At 41.4% G+C, this 21,548-nt stretch overlaps 1 protein-coding gene across 3 annotated transcripts in view; it reads right to left on the bottom strand.

Annotated features, from left to right (window-relative positions):
* The window catches only part of LOC143818300 (uncharacterized), a 113,046-nt gene that overhangs the window by 69,083 nt on the left and 22,415 nt on the right, over positions 1 to 21,548 (bottom strand). For all 3 annotated transcript variants that reach the window (XM_077299649.1, XM_077299651.1, XM_077299650.1), the window contains 2 exons: positions 14,444 to 14,567; positions 12,630 to 12,708 (listed from right to left, as the gene is read on the bottom strand). In XM_077299649.1, the coding sequence (XP_077155764.1) occupies positions 12,630 to 12,708; positions 14,444 to 14,555 (191 nt within the window). In that variant the 5' untranslated portion in view covers positions 14,556 to 14,567. The remainder of the gene's footprint in view (positions 1 to 12,629; positions 12,709 to 14,443; positions 14,568 to 21,548) is intronic.

Genomic DNA, 21,548 nt, shown 5'->3' with positions numbered 1-21,548 from the left:
AGATGGACCCAGTCAAGGTCCAGGCTATTCATGACTGGACTCAGCCTACATCTGTTAAGAGTCTTCAGAAGTTCTTGGGTTTTGCTAATTTTTACCGTCGCTTCATTGCTAATTTTTCTGGCGTGGTTAAACCCTTGACGGATTTGACCAAGAAGGGTTCTGATGTGACTAATTGCTCTCCTGCGGCCGTGGAAGCCTTTCGGGAGCTGAAGCGCCGGTTTTCTTCGGCTCCAGTTTTGTGTCAGCCTGATGTCTCTCTTCCTTTTCAGGTCGAGGTTGATGCTTCTGAGATTGGAGCAGGGGCTGTTTTATCGCAGAGAAGCTCTGATTGCTCTGTGATGAAGCCTTGTGCTTTCTTTTCAAGAAAGTTTTCGCCTGCCGAGCGGAATTATGATGTTGGTAATCGGGAGTTGTTGGCTATGAAGTGGGCATTTGAGGAGTGGCGACATTGGCTTGAGGGAGCTAAGCATCGTGTAGTGGTCTTAACTGATCACAAAAATCTGATTTATCTCGAGTCTGCCAAGCGGCTGAATCCTAGACAGGCTCGTTGGTCGTTGTTTTTCTCCCGTTTCGATTTCGTGGTCTCGTACCTGCCTGGTTCGAAGAACGTGAAAGCTGATGCTCTTTCTAGGAGTTTTGTGCCTGACTCTCCGGGAGTTTCAGAGCCGGCTGGTATCCTCAGAGAGGGAGTGATTTTGTCTGCCATTTCCCCAGATTTGCGACGAGTGCTGCAGAAATTTCAGGCGGATAGACCGGACCGTTGCCCACCAGAGAGACTGTTTGTCCCAGATAGATGGACCAGCAGAGTTATTTTCGAGGTTCATTCTTCGGTGTTGGCAGGACATCCTGGGATTTTTGGTACCAGAGATTTGGTGGCTAGGTCCTTCTGGTGGCCTTCCTTGTCGCGGGATGTGGGTTCCTTTGTGCAGTCCTGTGGGATTTGTGCTCGGGCTAAGCCTTGCTGTTCTCGTGCCAGCGGTTTGCTTTTGCCTTTGCCTGTCCCGAAGAGGCCTTGGACGCACATTTCCATGGATTTTATTTCGGATCTTCCAGTCTCTCAGAGAATGTCTGTCATCTGGGTGGTGTGTGATCGTTTTTCCAAAATGGTCCATTTGGGGCCCTTGCCTGTTGCCTTCCTCCTCCGATTTGGTACCTCTATTTTTTCAGAATGTGGTTCGCTTGCACGGCATCCCTGAAAATATTGTGTCTGACAGAGGATCCCAGTTTGTGTCCAGATTTTGGCGGATCTTTTGTGCTAAGATGGGCATTGATTTGTCTTTTTCGTCGGCCTTCCATCCTCAGACGAATGGTCAAACCGAGCGAACTAATCAGACCTTGGAAACTTATTTAAGACGTTTTGTTTCTGCTGATCAGGATGATTGGGTGACTTTTTTGCCATTGGCCGATTTTGCCCTTAATAATCCGGCTAGTTCTGCTACTTTGGTTTCGCCTTTTTTCTGCAATTCTGGTTTTCATCCTCATTTTTCCTCAGGTCAGGTTGAGCCTTCTGACTGTCCTGGGGTGGATTCTGTGGTGGATAGGTTGCAGCAGATTTGGAACCATGTGGTGAACAATTTGAAGTTGTCACAGGAGAAGGCTCAGCGCTTTGCCAACCGCCGTCGCGGTGTGGGTCCCCGACTTCTTGTTGGGGATTTGGTATGGCTGTCTTCTCGGTATGTTCCTATGAAGGTTTCCTATCCTAAATTCAAGCCTCGCTTCATCGGTCCTTATAAGATTTTGGAAATCCTTAACCCGGTGTCATTTCGTTTGGACCTCCCAGCGTCGTTTGCCATTCATAACGTGTTCCATAGGTCTTTGTTGCGGAGGTATGTGGTGCCTGTGGTTCCTTCTGTTGAACCCCCTGCTCCGGTGCTGGTTGAGGGCGAATTGGAGTACGTGGTGGAGAGGATCTTGGATTCTCGTGTTTCTAGACGGAGGCTTCAGTATTTGGTTAAGTGGAAGGGCTATGGTCAGGAGGATAATTCCTGGGTTGTCGCCTCTGATGTTCATGCGGCCGATTTGGTTCATGCCTTCCATGTGGCTCATCCTGATCGCCCTGGGGGTTTTGATGAGGGTTCGGTGACCCCTCCTCAAGGGGGGGTACTGTTGTGAACTCTGTTTTTGGGCTCCCTCTTGTGGTCACAACTGGTACTGTGTGAGTGCTGTCTTTGGGCTCCCTCTGGTGGTTCTTTGTGTCATTCTGCAGGTCTGAGGCAGGATCAGCTGTCTCGTTATCTCTTAGCTGGTTTCCTATTTAGTTCACCTGGACTCTCAGTTGTTGCCTGCTGTCAATGTCTTCAGTGCTATTTTGGAGCTCTCCTGCAGTCCTTCGTTATCAGTCTCTTCAAGAGAAGCTAAGTTTTGCTTGGTTCATTTTTTGACCATTAGCGGTCACATGTTTCTTGGTTTATTTTTGTCCAGCTTGCTAATATGTGATTTCCTTGCTTGCTGGTAGCTCTAGGGGGCTGAGTTTCTCCCCTCACACCGTTAGTTGGTGTGGGGGTTCTTGTATTCTCAGCGTGGATATTTTGCATAGGGTTTTTTACTGACCGCACAGTTCCCTATCTGTCTTCTGCTATCTAGTATTAGCGGGCCTCATTTGCTTAATCTGTTTTCATTTCTACGTTTGTGTTTTCCCCTTACCTCACCGTTATTATTTGTTGGGGGCTTCCTATATCTTTGGGGTGATTTCTCTTGAGGCAAGTGAGGTCTTACTTTCCCTCCAGGAGTAGATAGTTTCTCAGGCTGCGTCGAGACGTCCAGGATTTTAGGCACGTTCACCTGCTTCCTTTAGTGTGTTGGTTAGGATCAGGTTTGCGGTCAGTCCAGTTACCACCTCCCTAGAGCTCGTGTCTATGTTCATAAACTTAGCTAGTCCGTTTTGTGATCCTCAGCCACTAGGATCATAACAGGATATGAGCCATGCATACAGGAGGTGGAGGGGAATTATGAGCCATGCATACAGGAGAGGGGGATTATGAGCCATGCATACATGAGGGGGGAATATGAGCCATGCATACAGGAGGGGGGAAATATGAGCCATGCATAAAGGAGGAGGGGGGAATATGAGCCATGCATATGGGATGGGAGGGAGATGAGCCATGCATACTGGAGGGGGGATATGAGCCATGCATACAGGATGGGGGGGAGATGAGCCATGCATACAAGATGGGGGGCATTATACAGTATTGAGCATCATGTGGGGTCATTATACAGTATGGAGCATCATTGTTATGATCCTGGTGGTAGGATCTCAAACTGACCTGACAAATATACCCTGAGTATATAGGACAAGTTCTGGGGATGTGGAAACTATACTGACCGCAATCCTGATCCTATCCAAACACACTAAAGGCAGCTGTGGAACGTTACCTGAAAACCTAGAGGTCTCGTCACAGCCTGAGAAACTGACTACCCCTAGAAAGAAAGCAAAGACCTCACTTGCCTCAGAGAAATGTACCCCAAAGTTTTAGATAGCCCCCCACAAATAATAACGGTGAGTCAAGGGGAAAACACAAACGTAGAGATGAAACAGATTTAGCAAATGAGGCCCGCTAATACTAGATAGGCAGAAAATAGATAGGTGTCTGTGCGGTCAGTACAAAAACTATCAAAAGTAAGCCACGCAGAGAATACAAGAACCCCCACACCGACTCACGATGTGAGGGGCGCACTCTGCACCCCAGAACTAACCAGCAAGCAAAAAATCACATAAAAGCAAGCTGGGCTGAACTCATAATATAATGAGAAACGTTTTCAAGGAAATAATGAGAAACTGAACAAGCAAACTTAGCTTCTCATAGCAGGAGACTGGTCACAAGGAATATTCAGGAGGACACAGGATCAGGACTGAATACACCGACAGCAGGCGACATCTAAAGGTCCAGGTGAGTTAAATAGGCCCAGCCTAGCAGGAGATGAAACAGCTGAGCCCAGCCAAGACCAGCCATATCGCTAAAGGCCACCAGAGGGAGCCCAAGACCAAACTCACACAGTACCACTCATGACCACAGGAGGGAGCCCGAGAACGGAATTCACAACACATCATGTGTTGCCATTATTCAGTATGGAGCATCATGTGTGGCCATTATACAGTATTGATCATCATGTGGGGCCATTATACAGTGTGGAGCATCATGTGTGGCCATTATACAGTATGGAGCATCATGTGTGGCCATTATACAGTATGGAGCATCATGTGTGGCCATTATACAGTATTGAGCATCATGTGTGGCCATTATACAGTATGGAGCATCATGTGTGGCCATTATACAGTATGGAGCATCATGTGGGGTCATTATACAGTATGGAGCATCATGTGTGGCCATTATACAGTATGGAGCATCATAGGTGGCCATTATACAGTATGGAGCATCATGTGTGGCCATTATACAGTATGGAGTATCATGTGTGGCCATTATACAGTATGGAGTACTGTGTGGCCATATTTATTTTTGTTTATAATTATTGGAACAGTGTGATCAGCAGTGCTAAATGGGTGTGGTTGGGACGTGGATATGGGTGTGACTAGTTGTGAAATGGGTGTGGTCAGAGGTGTGGCCTAAAATTTACCGTAGCGCACTACGTGCGCCGCAAACTTTATACCTCTTTCCCTTTTTCAAAAGTTGGGAGGTATGGTACCGAATTTGCCAGATCACGGCAAGTGCCACAAATCCCATGGGGAATGAATGAGGCCGAACACAGTGTTGCCGTAAGTGATCCGTTACATGGCAGATGCAGAAAAACAGCCCGATGTGCTACAAAAGGCTACTTTCACATCAGCGATTCTTGCCAAAGTCACTGCCGATAGTGTCATACTCACCAAAGGGGGAGGCAGCACTAAAAGTGCCTAGGGCAGCAGAAACTCTAAATACGGCCCTGACTACAGACGTCACTGGTGAGTCAGTGTATTACATGTACACGCACACTATATACTGTGTACAGAGTTCCTGTGTATAATGTCACTGGTAATCACTGTATTACCTGTACAGTGACACTATATACAGAGTTCTTGTGTATAATGTCATTGGTGATCACTGTATTACCTGTATACTACAGTATATACAGATCTCCTGTGTATAATGTCACTGGTGATCACTGTATTACCTGTACACTATACACTATACACAGAGCTCCTGTGTATATGGTGTGGCACATTTGTTCCTTGTATGTGGTATTATTCAGTCACTATGTGGTAGTAATATGTGATCTGGTCATGGTGTAGCTGTACTTGTCCCTTGTATGTGGTTTGATTCGTTCACTATGTGGTCTGGTCATGTGTGGTGGTATTTCTTCCCTGTATGTGGTAGTATTGGTCTTGGTATAGTGGATTGTGTTGTGTATGGCGGTCATTTATTCTCTCTGATATTAATTAGGAGAAGGCTCTTTATTTCCATTACAGATTAATTACTTGGTATACAGCAGAAGAGATGCATTTACAGAGAAACAGGGGTTCTTCTGTGAAAAAAGTAATCACCTCTCCACAGGATTAGCGATAACGTATTGATTGGTGGGGGTCTGAATACTTGGGCCCAATCGGCAGAATGTGGAGCTTTTATCCCTATTAGACTGGAGTGGCATTTCCACTTGACCACTGATCTATTCATTCCCTCAGTGGCTGCACTTATTTTTTTCAGGAAGCCTCAAAGAGAATGAATGGAGCTGGGGTCAGACATCCCACCTGCCGCTCCATTTAAAATGGGGATAAGTGTCCTGTCAGGGATAAAACTTCCCCATTCTTCTGATAGGTGCAGTTTCTAATGGTCAGACCTAAGCGATCACCTGTCCTGTGGAGCCCATGAATCGGTGATAACTTGTTTTAACCAAAGAACCCCTTTAATGTAAACTGCCGTAATTGTACATCCCAGAAATGGTGGCGCACAGTAGATGTGCAGGTTGGGGATAACGACTTACAGATATTTGCTTCTAGCTGTAGGGTGGGCCCCTAGAGTCCATTCGCCCTGTGGGCCCCAGACACCCCAGTCCAACCCTGCTTCCACGTTACTGGTAGTACAAAAGCTATGGAAAAGCTATGCGGCTTCTCACCCCACAAAAGAGATTCAGTAAATTCTGCTCACCCAAATCCAAATTCCCCTTTCTCTTCTGAGCCCCAGTGTGCCTAAACCACATCCATTGTCCACATGTTTGGCATTTCTGTAGCGATGAGAGCTCGCCTAATTTATGGTGTGTGTCTCCGGAAGCATGAGCTAGGCACTACAACATACTCGACATTACAATCTACTGGGGACTACAATGTACTGAGGACTACAACTGCAGTTTGCAATTTTCACTCAGCAACATCCACTGCTGCCTGTTTCTGGAAAACACCCATGGAGTCAAAATCGTCACTACACCTGTAGATAAATTGCCAAAGGGGTATAATTTCCAAAAATGGGGTCTCTTGAGGGGGGCGATTCTGCTCTTCTAGCACTTAGGGGCTCTGTATATGGAGTCCGCAAACTATTCTAGGAAAATCTGTGCTCCAGGAGTTAAATAGCGCTCCATCCTTCTCAAGTCCTGCCCTATGGCTTAGCAGTATTTTACAGCCACATATTGGTTATTTTCATGTTGAGCAGAAATTGTGGCACAAATTTTGGTTCCATTTTTACCCACTTCACCGTGAAAATGTAAAATATGGGCCTTAACCCTGCTGTTCTGTTTAGATTTCACATACACTTGTACTGTTCCCGGTCATTTTTGACCGTCCTTATAAAATAATCATTTTTAGCTAATCTAAGTGGTTTTTTTAAACAGTTTTTGCACTATTATATTGCTTGTGAAGATGGTTGTTCAAATACCAGAAAAAAAAATAAATACAAAGCTTGTTTTATATTTTTTTTATATCCAAAAGGGAACATGGTATTTTTTCGATTTTTGTAAAAATTGATTATTTTTGCAGATAAAAAAAAAATCTTGATCTAAATGTTAACTATAAGTAATAATATCAAACATTATGTAGCTATACTTTTTTCAAAGGCAAAAAAAAAAAAAGCTTTTTTCTCTATAAAATGCCAAAAAACGTTGTTTTTTATACACTTATACTGTTCCCGGTCATTTTTGACCGGACCTAACAAAGTTGTGATTTGTACCTAATTCAAGTGTTATTTGATTACCTGTTGCATTGTTTTACTGTATGTGAACATGGTTTTCAATAATCAGATGAAAAATTAAATCAAAAACTTTTATTTTTTTAATCAAATAAATTAACATTTATGTACAGTGTAATACTGTACAACCAGCAAACACATGGAAAATCAGAAAATCATGATTTACAATATGAAATGTTGACAACTGAATGGAACTAGATCTATATGAACAGCAGGGTAAATAAAAACCAGTGAAATAAATTGCGCATAGCTATACTGGAAGCGAATCCGTCGGCTGTATCGCAACTTGAAAATGTTGGTATGTGTAAATCTGTTCTGACCAAAAGTAGTCAGATACATTGATAAATAGTAGTAGATGCAATATATAGTTCAAAATGAGGTGATAGCACCTTTATTTTTGTCAAAAATTGTCTGGAGAGCTGAATAAAGGCCTATCGGTCATTTTTGACCGAACAGTACAAGTGTAAAAAAAATTGTACCAAATAAAGTAAACAAAAATTAAAAAAAAAAAAAATTCCCACAGAGAGTACCCCCCTAATGACGAAAAGTCAGGGAGCCTCAAGTCTCAGAATCACACGCTGAATTTTTATAACATTATAGAATTTCAAAAACGGTCATTTTTGACCTAACAGAACAGCAGGGTTAAACAAAATTTGGGCGGTAAAAATTTAATTATTTTTTTCTTCACTGGCCAATGGTATAAAAATCTGTATTACACCTGTCGTGACAATATGATCACTGTACCCCTTGATAAATTCATTGAGAGGTGTAGTTTGTAAAATGGGGTAACTTATGGGTGGTTCTGCTATTCTAGCACCTCTAGGGTTCTATCAATGGGTCTTGGCACCTGCAATCCATAACAGTAAAATCTGCACTATAATATGGCGCTCCTTCCCTTCTGAGCTTTGTACTGTGCCTGAAAAGTATTTCCTGATTACATGAAGGGTATTGGTGCACTCAGGTGACATTTTTACAATAATGTGAGGTCCATTTTTCCCTATTAGCCCTTAGAAAAAATAAAAACTTGGGACTAAAACAACATTTTGGTGGTCAAAATGTAATTATTCTTTCTTCATTGCCAAATGGTATAAAATTCTGAGACGCATATGTGGGGTCAATATGATCACTTCACCCTTTAGATGAATTCTTTGGGGGTCGAGTTTGTAAAATTAGGTCATGTACGTGGGGTTTCTGGTGTTCTGGTACCTCAGGGGCTCTGCCAATGTGACATGCCAGCCGCAAACCATTCCAGCAAAATCTGATCTCCAATTCTTCCCTTCAAAGCTTTGCACTGTGCGTCAAAGGTAGTTTTCAACCACATAAGGGGTATCTATGTACTCAGTAGGAAATGGACCCCAAAATTTGTTGTGCAATTTCTTCTTTTACACTTGTGAAAATCAAAAATTTGGGGCTAAAACAATATTTTTGTGGGAAATATTTTTTTTTTTTCATAGATCAAGTTTATAAAATTCTGTGAAGCACCTCGAACCTTCCACAGTCCAGCTGCCCACTTTTGTAAAAATTCCACTTCTGCACCACATCCTAATCAATCACACATTAACAGTTCCCATTTAACACCATATCACATACATAGCCATCAGATTTTGTTTTGGCCAAAAGATTTTTAAGCCTGCCACCACGACAAGGTAGACTCTTTTGGCCAGGCCCTACTCTACTCTAACCTATTAAATATTTGTTATAATACACACTACACTTTTTAGGCATATTTTTATTTATCTTTCTTTAAGGGAATGTGTCGCATGCATTTTTTTTAAATGACCAATAATCCCATATACAAAGGACAAATACCGTCACACCATGGCCGGACCACATATTACCACCACATAGTGACCGAATAATACCACATACAAGGAACAATTACCGTCACACCATAACCAGACCACATGTTGCCATCACATAGTAACCAAATAATTCCCCATACAAGGCACAAATACCATCACATCATGGCCGGACCACCTATTGCCACCACATACTGACCGAATAATACCACATACAAGGAACAATTACAGTCACACCATGACCAGACCATATATTACCACCACATAGTAACCGAATAATTCCACATACAAGGAACAAATACTGTCGCACCATGACTAGACCACATATTACCACCACATAGTGACCGAATAATCCTTCTATATTATTTCAAAACACTCTTTTTCGGTGATTACTTTGTATCTCCGTTCATACTGCACCCACACACACAAATGATACACCATTTGAAAGGTAAACTTGCCCCCTTCAGCAAGAAAGTAGCCAAATAAACCACTCATCCACGATGTGATCACAAAATACACTTTAAACATTAATTTTCATAAACCTGCAGTAAGGAAAAATGACCTGCAGGTGGCACCAAACTACCCCAAAGCACAATGCCACAAAGATTAAACAAATCCTAACATTTGCCTTGGGGGCTTTCCAGCTTGCCCAGCTGATTTCAGGCAGGTACATACAAAATATTTGCTACATATGTGGAAGTAGAATAAAAGTAAAACTTTACCTGTTTAAGACTTTAGTTTAAAACTGAAGATATAAATGAATGCAGCCTAAAAGGGACCGGACAGCTTCTGAACCATCAGATTTTCCGTATTATTGGACAGTCATTGAAACTCTATATTCCTTCTAAGGTTGCAGCTTATTGGTGACCTGGAGTCACCTCTGGTTCCAAGTAAACAAAACTGCAGCGTTGGCATAACTCAGACTGTACATTGTTTCCCGATTGGAGAGATTGGTGGAAACAACCTTGCAAAAATTGGAAAAAAAAATCCAACCGGCGGGAAAAAAAGGTAAGACAATCTGCAGATATTACTTTTTTTTTTTAAGGAATATTCCCAATTATTATACAATGGTGTAAATACGCTCAGTTATGGGGTCAATTCTCCTTCATAATTTTTACTGTCAAAGTGGCACTGCTGTACAGAGAGCTGCTCCGTTCACATACATAGGGCTGTGTTGCACTTACCTACACTGCAGATAGATGGCAGTGCTGCTATGGAGGGGAAAAAAATGCTGCTGCCCCTGTTCTTTTGCCAGGTCCTGACAATCAGACCCCTTCTGATCAGTAAGTAAAATACCATTATGTTTAATGTTGGGGGATCTACTTTAGGCTGGAGTCACACACAATGTATAATAAAATCTGTCCGTTTTACACGGACGAGAATCGCAGAAATGTTCCCTGAACAATGATCCTTATGCCATCCGTGTGCAGTGCGAGGATGCAATTTTCTCGCATGTAAGCATCCGTGTGACATCCGTATGACATCTGTATGGCGAGATTTTCTTGCCGGCTTGCAAAATTGACATATAATCGATCCATGCGCTCAAATATTCATGAAAACATATACTGTATATATGTCAGTGACACACATACCTCTCTGTGTTCATCATCTCATTAAATACATTTACATTTGACCAGCTTGATTTTCCTGAAATTGCCTGCGCCCCTGACAACCAATGTGTGAAAATTTTGCACGGGCCAATTAGTACCACATAAAAGAAACAAATACCACCACACAATGATCAGACCACATATTACCACCACATATTGATCGAATAATACCACATAAAAGGGAGAAATACTATCACACCATGACCAGACTATATATTACCACCATATAGTGACCGGATAATACCACATACAGAGAACAAATATCACTACACCATATATTACGACCACATAGTAACCAAATAATACCACATACAAGGGACAAATAGCACCACACCATGACCAGACCCCAAATTACCACCACATAATGACCTATAATACCACATACAAGGGACAAATAGCACCACACCATGACCACCACATAGTGAACGAATGCTACAATAGTGGTCATTAATAACAAAAAAAAACACACAATACGGATATTACCATAAGTGCCATTATACACAGGAGCTCTGTGAATAGTATACAGTGTATAGTGTCAGTGTACATGTAACACACTAAGTCACCAGTGACATTATACATGTCAGTGTAAAGGTAATTCAATGACTACAAGTGACTTTATACACAGGAGCTCTGTATATAGTATATATTGTACAGGTAATATAGTGATTACCAGTGACATTATACACAGGAGCTCTGTATATGGTGTCAGTGTACATGTAATACAGTGATCACCAGTGCATTATACACAGGAGCTCTGTATATAGTGTATAGTATACAGGTAATACAGAGATCACCAGTGACATTATACACAGGAGCTCTGTATATAGTGTTCAGGTAATACAGTGATCACCAATGACATTATACACAAGAGCTCTGTATATAGTGTCAATGCACCGGTAATACAAGGATCACCGGTGATATTATACACAGGAGCTCTGTAAATACTTCATAGTGTATAGTGTACATGTACAGATAACTCGCTGACTTACCAGTGATGGCTATAGTTGAAGGTATTATTTTTCAATTTGCTTCATCATCCAGTGCAGACCGCCATCACTTCTTCCAGCAAGGACTCATCTCTGCAGAAAATAACACCGTTATCTAGAGCACATTCCCCAATTTTTCCCCAACTTCTACACTATGCCAGATGAAGAAAAAAAGCGACAGTGTTGCCCTGCACAGTAACAGGACTCCCCCCCCCCCCCCCGCACACTGAAAACAGTATCCTCAAAAATAAAATACATCACAGCAGTAATAATATCCTTTAATTAGCCACTATAGAAATAATGTCCTACATCCTAGCACCTTTTATTTTTTTCCCCCATCCTGATATACATGTCTCATTCCTGGTCCCATGTGTCTCCATCTTGCTACATACGCCCTCCCACCATGGTGCCATGTGTCTCCATCCTCCCTCATATGTTTTCACATCCTGGCCCCATATGTCCTCCCATCCTTGCCCCATATATGATGTCTCATCCTGGCCCCAAGTGTCGCCATCCTGCCCCCATATATGTCCTCTCATAGTGGCCCCATATGTCTCCATCCTGCCCCATATATGTCCTCTCATCCTGGCCCCATATTTCTCCATCCTGCCCCCATATAAGTCCCTTCATCCTACTCTCCCATATGTCCCCCTCCTGCTCCCCCATATGTCTCCATCCTGCCCCACCCCATATGTCTCCCCATATTACGGATTTCAGTACAAAAAAACGAACTTTATCCATACCTGGTCACAGTCCAGTGGCGTTCCCTTCCTCAACCATTTGAGGTAAGGACACGCTGATGCACGACAGTGATGTCATACACAGGCGATGTGTGTGCCGATGATTGGCTGGCTGCTCCTATTGCAGTGAAGGAAGCAGGTCCTGCACAGCAATAGATTGCAACTGAACATGTGTCCGAGGACGCATGTTCAGTTACGGTACTTTGCGAACGGCCGAATTTTCCCCCTTGTACCGGGTCCCCTCCTCCCCGGGCTCCATACGCCAGTAAGGGCAGCAATACCCTGATGGCGGCCCTCGGTACCTGTTCAATCTGTGAAAAACGTGACTCAATGCACCAACTTTTGACACCTCAGTAGTCAGAAGCCATACGGTTACACAATAACTCACTCTGCTATAACTGATACATTTTGGGCGTGTGTCTGTTTTTTCTCTTGTTTTGCAGTCCTTTGAAGTCGCAATGTTATTCCTTGAAGAATAAGAAAAATAACAATTCAGAATTTGAATGATGCTTTAATTATGTCATTTTATAAAATATTACAAATAAGCATTAAAAATATGTTGATTGATATTTTTTAATGTTGAATGGTACTGTCATATTGATGTCACACTAGAAATCTCATGCAGCATAAATTAAAAAAAACCCTGCTTTTTCTAACATAGCTGAAGGATCATATTTGCCAGTAAACATTCCCTAGTATTATCAGCTGGCAAAAAGGGGATTCGGCAGTTCACCAGGGAATTTGTGATTTTATTATACAAACTATATATTAAATAATGCTGCATTCATGTGTCCTTTTCTCTTCCTGCTACACTATATGTGTATTACAGGGGTTGTAATGTACTTTTACATTGCTAAACTATCCTTATAATGGATTATTAATATATGCTGTTTGCAGTTTAAGCTGTAAACAGATAATTAATGGAAGTTCCGGATCATGGACCCTTAGCGATCTGATATTGATAACCTATCCAATCAGTGTTTAAGTCCTTGACAACCCCTTTAATCTACAGACAGTAATACATGAAGAAGAAAGTACAGATGACTGTAGGATTACTGCAGGAACTAAGTTGTGGATTCCAAGAAAGGATTCTACCCAACTGAAAATGAGCAGATTAAAAAATGTGCTTGTTTGCGCGTTTTTCCCCAGGAAATTTGATTCGAGAAGTCCCAGTTGAGGAGAGACTTGGTTATTCCGTTGTGATCGGTGGGGGATCAGAAAATGCGGCTATGACTGGATAGATGGTGATGAGTAGCAGAAGGGCTGGAAAGGTGAGAAGTATAAGGATTGTTTTATTTTTTTACCTTTTGATGGTACTTTAAAATTCCAAAAATGCCATCCAGTGGCCTCCATTTTGCTAAATCTGCGCAGAAGCGAATTGCAAAAAATCCACATTTTGGTCAATGAAGATTTTTGTAAAATTCAAGATGAATTTAATTCCCCGCAAAATTATTGACTGGTTTCTATTTGTGTTGTCTTCCGCCTCTGTAGTACACTGGAGCTTATGCTGCAGTAGGGTATACACAAGCAGCTGATTATTCCGGGTGCTGGGTTTTGGTTATTGACGAACTATCTTTAGAATAAGTTATCAATGTATTCGGAAAGTCCTGGACAAACCTTCTAACAGTCTTATGGCAGATAGCACATGACTGTGGAGTCTTATTGCACAGAGGGTTTGTTTGTAATATGAACTCATATATACATATATAGTAGCTCCACACAGGTGGCTTATATAGTCCTACAGTACTGTAAGTTCGATTAGGTGGTTGGAAACATTCTGGGGGGGGGGATATATTGTTGAGTGTTTCCATCCCAACTCTGGGACCAGACCCCATCCCACCCCACAACTTGTTGCAGCCAGAAAGGTGCAATGTTTGACCCAGATAGTTTTTTGTTGATTTATTTAGAATTATATCTTTTTTTTACACTGCTTTACTTGTGTTTAGTCAGACATTTGGTACAGCCTAAATGTTGTGAATGTTTTATGGTTTGATTGGTGCTTTTTTTTTACAACACAAATTTCCCTTTGTGTTACATGTACCCTTCTTCAGACTAGATTGTGGTGTAAAACTGTATTTTAGTTTGGCTGAAACAGCAGTACAATTGCATTGGTGTAAATGGAAGTTAAGCTTTAACACATGGGATGGCCAACTCAACCTAAGACAAACTACATTTTCAATTTTTCCCAGATTGTTAACTTACTTCTTGAAAGCTGAGTTCTACACAAGCAAACCATAACAAAGCTGATGATGGCTATGACAAGGATAATGCCTCCAAAAACCAGGAGCCAAAAATACTGCCTGTACCATTCCATTAGTTTTCACACCTGTAGGAGAAGAAAATTTAAATAAAGCATTGCATACCATGCACTATACTACAGTTTATAATATAATGCTCAGACTGCATGATCTGTAAGTGATATTTTTGTCTCAACAAAAAACACATAGCTACATTTATATACAATGTATTTTTTTTTAATTTGTTTATATACAATGTATATTTTTTAAAAAATTGTTAATATACAATGTATATTTGAAACGTAACATTCACAAAAATCTGTCCATCATCCCTGTATGACCATGCAATTTTCTGTTGTTCACGCTGTCCTCAGAACGGGCTTTTTTTCTTCCCTTCAGTCCTGTTGCGTGCTCATTTCTAAACTTGTTCTGCTCAGCCATCCTGAGAGCTTTACAGTAGGGCACAGAGACTGACTGAGGACAGTGGATGGTAAGTGGCAACCATCGGCACCCTGATTGTGGTATCTAGATACCTACATGGACACTATTAGTACTAGCTCCTACTGTGACAGTGCAGCAGAATTTTTGCTGTATTGTTGTGAAGGCACCCACTGCTGATGGGGTTCAGATCTTGAGCCCACTCCATCCCTCAACCCTAATTGTATGGTCCTTTTTTTAGAATCACTTTAACATGTGTGGTGGATGTTGACTAGGTGTTACAAAAGGCTTATCATTACAAGTGGGTTAGAACTTATGTGTAGCACTTTGACACCAAGCAAGTCTCCTAGCTGAATCATGGCCAGTGATGAACACATACAATACAGGGTTAATTTGAAACAGATATATCCAGTTTTTGCAGCTAAGCATAGTGGTTAGTGTCTCTCGTGCAGGTACTAGCTTCATGGCTACACAACAGACCTGATGTAGTTTTGGTGGTTACATGTCAATACTAAGGGCACATAGCTTTGTGTTTACACAGAAACGGGAACAGTCTCTTAGCTTGACAGTTCTACTTCTACATAGTATATTTTAACACTGATTCTTTAAGCTGCTGTTTTGCACACCATTCTCGATTATCATTGGGGAACTTAGAGAAACCTACAATATGTGGTGGAACACACACTTTGGAAACAACTTATCATTTGTGCACATCCTGGACAGATGTGCACAACTTGGTGCAAAACCTGTTACTGTCCAAGGTAACTGTCATGTTGGTGGATCGTGGACTCACTGCGCCACCGGTTGGGGAGAGTCTGAAGGAGCATAACACCTGGGTTTTCACTAGAGCCCCTGATGGTGGAGTTAAACTTGAGCCACAGGAGGATGCCAGATGCCTCAACAGCTGACCCCAAAAGACAGGATAGTATACACAGACTCGGAGTCCAAGGCAGGACTGGATTCTGATGGAACAGATATTGGAGTTGGTTCAGACACTGAAGCTGGTCCATATAATGCGGGTCTCAAGTACAGGTCCTGGTTCAGGTCCTCTTTTTCTCAGAAGAGGCAATTTGAATATTTAATTTCCCAGAGGAGCATTGCACGGCGAATAGGCCTCTTTACCTTGACAAGTCAGCTGGTATGTCACTCTCCATAAGGAGAAACGCTACCCCTTAGACCCCATATAAAATTAAAGCATGTATGCTGATCTCCAATGAGGACAATTTACCCCTTGTAAGCGCTTAATCTCCCTGTGCTTGTGTGATATTATTATGTGAGCACTGCAGTCAATCAGCGTCCGATTTCCTCTAATTTCCTTCTAACAAACTAACACCGTTAATAATATGAACCTATGATGCCCATAGGCAATAATACGGAGTCCCTTAATAGCAACAATAACTTATAGAAGAACAGGTCCTTCAACAACAACTGAAATTTAAATGAATGAATTTTATTGATACAAATATAAATAAACATGTAAAATACAGAGATACCAATACCCAGATAGAAAAAGAAAAGACTGAACCAAAGCGTGTCTGGGATAAAGTTTCAATGATTAGTATCATATGCCACTGAACGTCTGCATTGTTGGGTTTGGTGTCTCTCATCTTCTTCTTGACAATACCTCATAGATTCTCTATGGGGTTAAGGTCAGACGAGTTTGCTGGCCAATCAAGCACAGTGATACTGTTGTTTTTTAAACCATGTATTGGTACTTTTGGCAGTGTGGACAGGTGCCAAGTCCTGCTGGAGAATGAAATTTCCATCTACAATAAGCTTGTCGGCAGAGGGAAGCATGAAGTGCTCTAAAATGTCCTGGTAGATGGCTGTGCTGACTTTAGTCTTGATAAAACACAGTGGACCTACAGGTCCTTCTCAAAAAATTAGCATATAGTGTTAAATTTCATTATTTACCATAATGTAATGATTACAATTAAACTTTCATATATTATAGATTCATTATCCACCAACTGAAATTTGTCAGGTCTTTTATTGTTTTAATACTGATGATTTTGGCATACAACTCCTGATAACCCAAAAAACCTGTCTCAATAAATTAGCATATCAAGAAAAGGTTCTCTAAATGACCTATTACCCTAATCTTCTGAATCAACTAATTAACTCTAAACACATGCAAAAGATACCTGAGGCTTTTAAAAACTCCCTGCCTGGTTCATTACTCAAAACCCCCATCATGGGTAAGACTAGCGACCTGACAGATGTCAAGAAGGCCATCATTGACACCCTCAAGCAAGAGGGTAAGACCCAGAAAGAAATTTCTCAACAAATAGGCTGTTCCCAGAGTGCTGTATCAAGGCACCTCAATGGTAAGTCTGTTGGAAGGAAACAATGTGGCAGAAAACGCTGTACAACGAGAAGAGGTGACTGGAACCTGAGGAAGCAGTGGACTGAGTCTGGTGTGGAAACATCCAGAGCCACCGTGCACAGGCGTGTGCAGGAAATGGGCTACAGGTGCCGCATTCTCCAGGTAAAGCCACTTTTGAACCATAAACAGCGGCAGAAGCGCCTGACCTGGGCTACAGAGAAGCAGCACTGGACTGTTGCTAAGTGGTCCCAAGTACTTTTTTCTGATGAAAGCAAATTTTGCATGTCATTCAGAAATCAAGGTGCCAGAGTCTGGAGGAAGACTGGGGAGAAGGAAATGCCAAAATGCCTGAAGTCCAGTGTCAAGTACCCACAGTCAGTGATGGTGTGGGGTGCCATGTCAGCTGCTGGTGTTGGTCCACTGTGTTTCATCAAGGGCAGGGTCAATGCAGCTAGCTATCAGGAGATTTTGGAGCACTTCATGCTTCCATCGGCTGAAATGCTTTATGGAGATGAAGATTTCATTTTTCAGCACGACCTGGCACCTGCTCACAGTGCCAAAACCACTGGTAAATGGTTTACTGACCATGGTATTACTGTGCTCAATTGGCCTGCCAACTCTCCTGACCTGAACCCCATAGAGAATCTGTGGGACATTGTGAAGAGAAAGTTGAGAGACGCAAGACCCAACACTCTGGATGAGCTTAAGGCCGCTATTGAAGCATCCTGGGCCTCCATAACATCTCAGCAGTGTCACAGGCTGATTGCCTCCATGCCACGCCGCATTGAAGCAGTCATTTCTGCCAAAGGATTCCCGACCAAGTATTGAGTGCATAACTGAACATTATTATTTGATGTTTTTTTTGTTTGGTATTAAAAAACACTTTTATTTGATTGGTCGGGTGAAATATGCTAATTTATTGAGACAGGTTTTTTGGGTTATCAGGAGTTGTATGCCAAAATCATCAGTATTAAAACAATAAAAGACCTGACAAATTTCAGTTGGTGGATAATGAATCTATAGTATATGAAAGTTTAATTGTAATCATTACATTATGGTAAATAATGAAATTTAACACTATATGCTAATTTTTTGAGAAGGACCTGTATACCAGCAGATGACATGGCTCCTCAAACCATCATTGATTGTGGATACTTCACACTAGACCTTGGAAATCAAGGTCCCAGAGTCTGGAGGAAGAGTGGAGAGGCACACAATCCAAGCTTCTTGAGGTCTAGTGTGAAGCAGGGGTATTGTCAAGAGGAAGATGAGAGACACCAGACACAATGCAAATAGTTTCAAATTGAAGGACAGCATCCAATCCAGGTGAAGATCATAGATATCTTTATTGTGCCATAATGCATTATGGCACAATAAAGATATCTATGATCTTCACCTGGATTGGATGCTGTCCTTCAATTTGAAACTATTGGTATGTAATTCTCCCTTTGGATCCTGTGGAGTTAGGACGTGCATCCATATATCACGGTAGTGCTGTCAGCCGCTATCTTTTGCTATTTGGACCAGACACAATGCAGACGAGCTGAAGGCTGCTATCAAAGCAACCTGGACTTCCATAACACCTCAGCAGTGCCACAGGCTGATCGCCTCCATGCCATGCCGCATTGATGCAGTATTTTATGCAAAAGGAGCCCCAACCAAGTAGTGAGTGCATCTACTGAACATACATTTCAGTAGGCCAACATTTCAGAGTTTAAAATTATTTTTCAAGCTGATGTCAAAGTATTCTAATTTACTGAGTTAACGACTTTTGGGATTTCATTGGCTGTAAGCCATAATCATCAACATTAACAGAAATAAACACTTGAAATAGATCACTCTGTTTGTAATGATTCTATATAATTATATGAGTTTCACTTTTTGTAGTGAACTGAAATAAATTAACTTTTTGATGATATTCTAATTTTGTATGCACCTGTATACAGTATATGGAGCATTATATGGAGCCCATTATCTATGGAGCATTATATGGGGCCCATTATATATGGAGCATTATATGGGGCCCATCATATAGTGGACCATTATATGGTGCTCATCATATATTGTATGGAGCATTATATGGGGCTCATTATACTGAATGGAGCAATATATGGGGCTCAATATACTGTATGGAGCACTATGTGGTGCCCATAATAATGTATGGAGTCCTATAGTGTCCGGTTTCTGAACTATTGATATGCAAATTGCCTCTTCTGAGAAAAAGAGGACTTAACTCTATAGCGCCACCTGTTGGAAGTAGCCATCCTACAAGTCACAATCAACCCTTTAACGAGTCGTGCAATATGACTTAGGATAAATAGCCAAATCAGTATCTCAATTCGCAGACACGGTGTTTCGGGCTGTTGGCCCTATGATATCACTCATGTAATGTAAGTAGTAAGTGAAATCTTGGCATTGAACTACACCTATATTTCTCTGCCATATCTGTGCATCATGAATTGTGGTATGTGCTCAAGGGGCCCACTGAGACTCTTTCACCCGGGGCCCACAAAAACTTGGAGCCGGCCCTGACCACAAACTAGTTGTATAAGGTACTAACAAGAATAATGATGTATATAGGTGTGGGACAGAAAAAGACTGGCAACTGTATTAAAAATTAATCAGGTGGAGAATGGCCAGTACAAAAATACTAAGTCCATAGAACTATTTAGGCAGATAGAGTAGAGTATAATATCTATAGGCAAAAAAATGTAACAGGATGCGAGTCCTGTCAGGTTTTCACACAATAATAGTATCATGAAAATACAAGTAAAGAGAGTATATACACAAAAAGGCCATCTTACATAGTAGCCTATGTGGATGACAGCATACCGTAGGTATTGGCCTTCATTAGTCATACCCATTACTATTTTGTATGCCAATGTACTGTGTTTTGTAATAAACACATTGATATATTTATTTACCTTGTTGGATTCCAACTTTGTGTCACTTATAGGTTATATTTTTAAAGGAGTGTCCATTAGAATTTTTCTAGGCTCTATTCTTTAATGGTCATTTTGCCACGATACATTAATATACTACCATACAATGATTTCTAAACAAACAATCACAGCTAGAAAAATGTATCTGTACAGAAAAATCACAGCAAAAATTCACCATGTCAAAAAAACTGTACTTAGAAAAATATCTCTAATTGCGTCTTAACGCAGTAAAAGTGATAATCAGGAACCACTACCGCCATTAAAAAGAAGATACCAGGAGGTGCCTGTATCTATCACTAACCTGAACTGTTCCTACCTACCAGCGGAGGTTGGCACCCTACACCTGCGCAATGGGGCCCCCGCCCACAGTCGACTGTCTCTCCTACTACTATCCACCCCTGTAGGGATGGGGAAAGAATAAGAAGGAGAGACAGTAGAATTCATTTCTCGTTTCCAGGACCTAACAATGCCTTTCCTCACTTAGAATAAAGTCTTCATCTGTATGGGAACATAAATCCTCTGTTAGACTAAAATCTTTATCTCGGTGGAGGGGTAATGGTCCTGCTGGGATTAAAAACACCTGTGGCTAAAATGCGGAGTGCTCAGTCAGAAGGCTAATGATGAATACAAACTTCAAAAAACTGACCGTCACATCCAAACATAGACTGAGTGTGAACAGGTGCTGAACGTTTAATTTATTTAAACCACTTCACCTTGTGTAGTTATGAATGTTAAAAAAAATGACATTATGTGATTTACTACCCTTTGTTGATTAAGATTTGGCAGTAACCAAAAAGCGATATACTACTTTCCCACAATAATTGTGAGCTACTATCCAAACAAGTTTGAATTCTACTGTCTCTCCTTATTCTTTCCCCATCCCTACAGAGCTGGATAGGGGTAGGAGGGAGAGTAGACGGTGAGCGGGGGTGCCATTGCGCAGGGTGCCAACCTCCACTGGTAGGTAGGAACAGTTCAGGTTAGTGATAGATACAGGCACCTCCTGGTATCTTCTTTTTAATGGCGGTAGTGGTCCCTGATTATCACTTTTACTGCGTTAAGACGTAATTAATGACCATTTTCTAAGTACAGTTTTTTGACACGGTGAATTCATACAATCATTTTTGTTCAGTTGATATTAATCGCATATATGCATATCTAATCTTTGTTTTATTTCTTGCTACATCTTATTCTACTCTTAATGATTATAATAATCCAGGTTATGATCTATGCCCTAAGCGAGTTATCTACTCTGGCACAGGATAGATACAGACATTTTCTATGTCGGATATCACATAGACATATCGATATACTAACTTGAACATTGAGTCGCATCAGAGTCTAGTCTTCACGTGCAGCCGTAT

The sequence above is a fragment of the Ranitomeya variabilis genome, chromosome 3, assembly GCF_051348905.1.
Source record: "Ranitomeya variabilis isolate aRanVar5 chromosome 3, aRanVar5.hap1, whole genome shotgun sequence".
Lineage (NCBI taxonomy): Eukaryota > Metazoa > Chordata > Amphibia > Anura > Dendrobatidae > Ranitomeya > Ranitomeya variabilis.
This window is presented reverse-complemented; position numbering and strand designations above follow the sequence as displayed.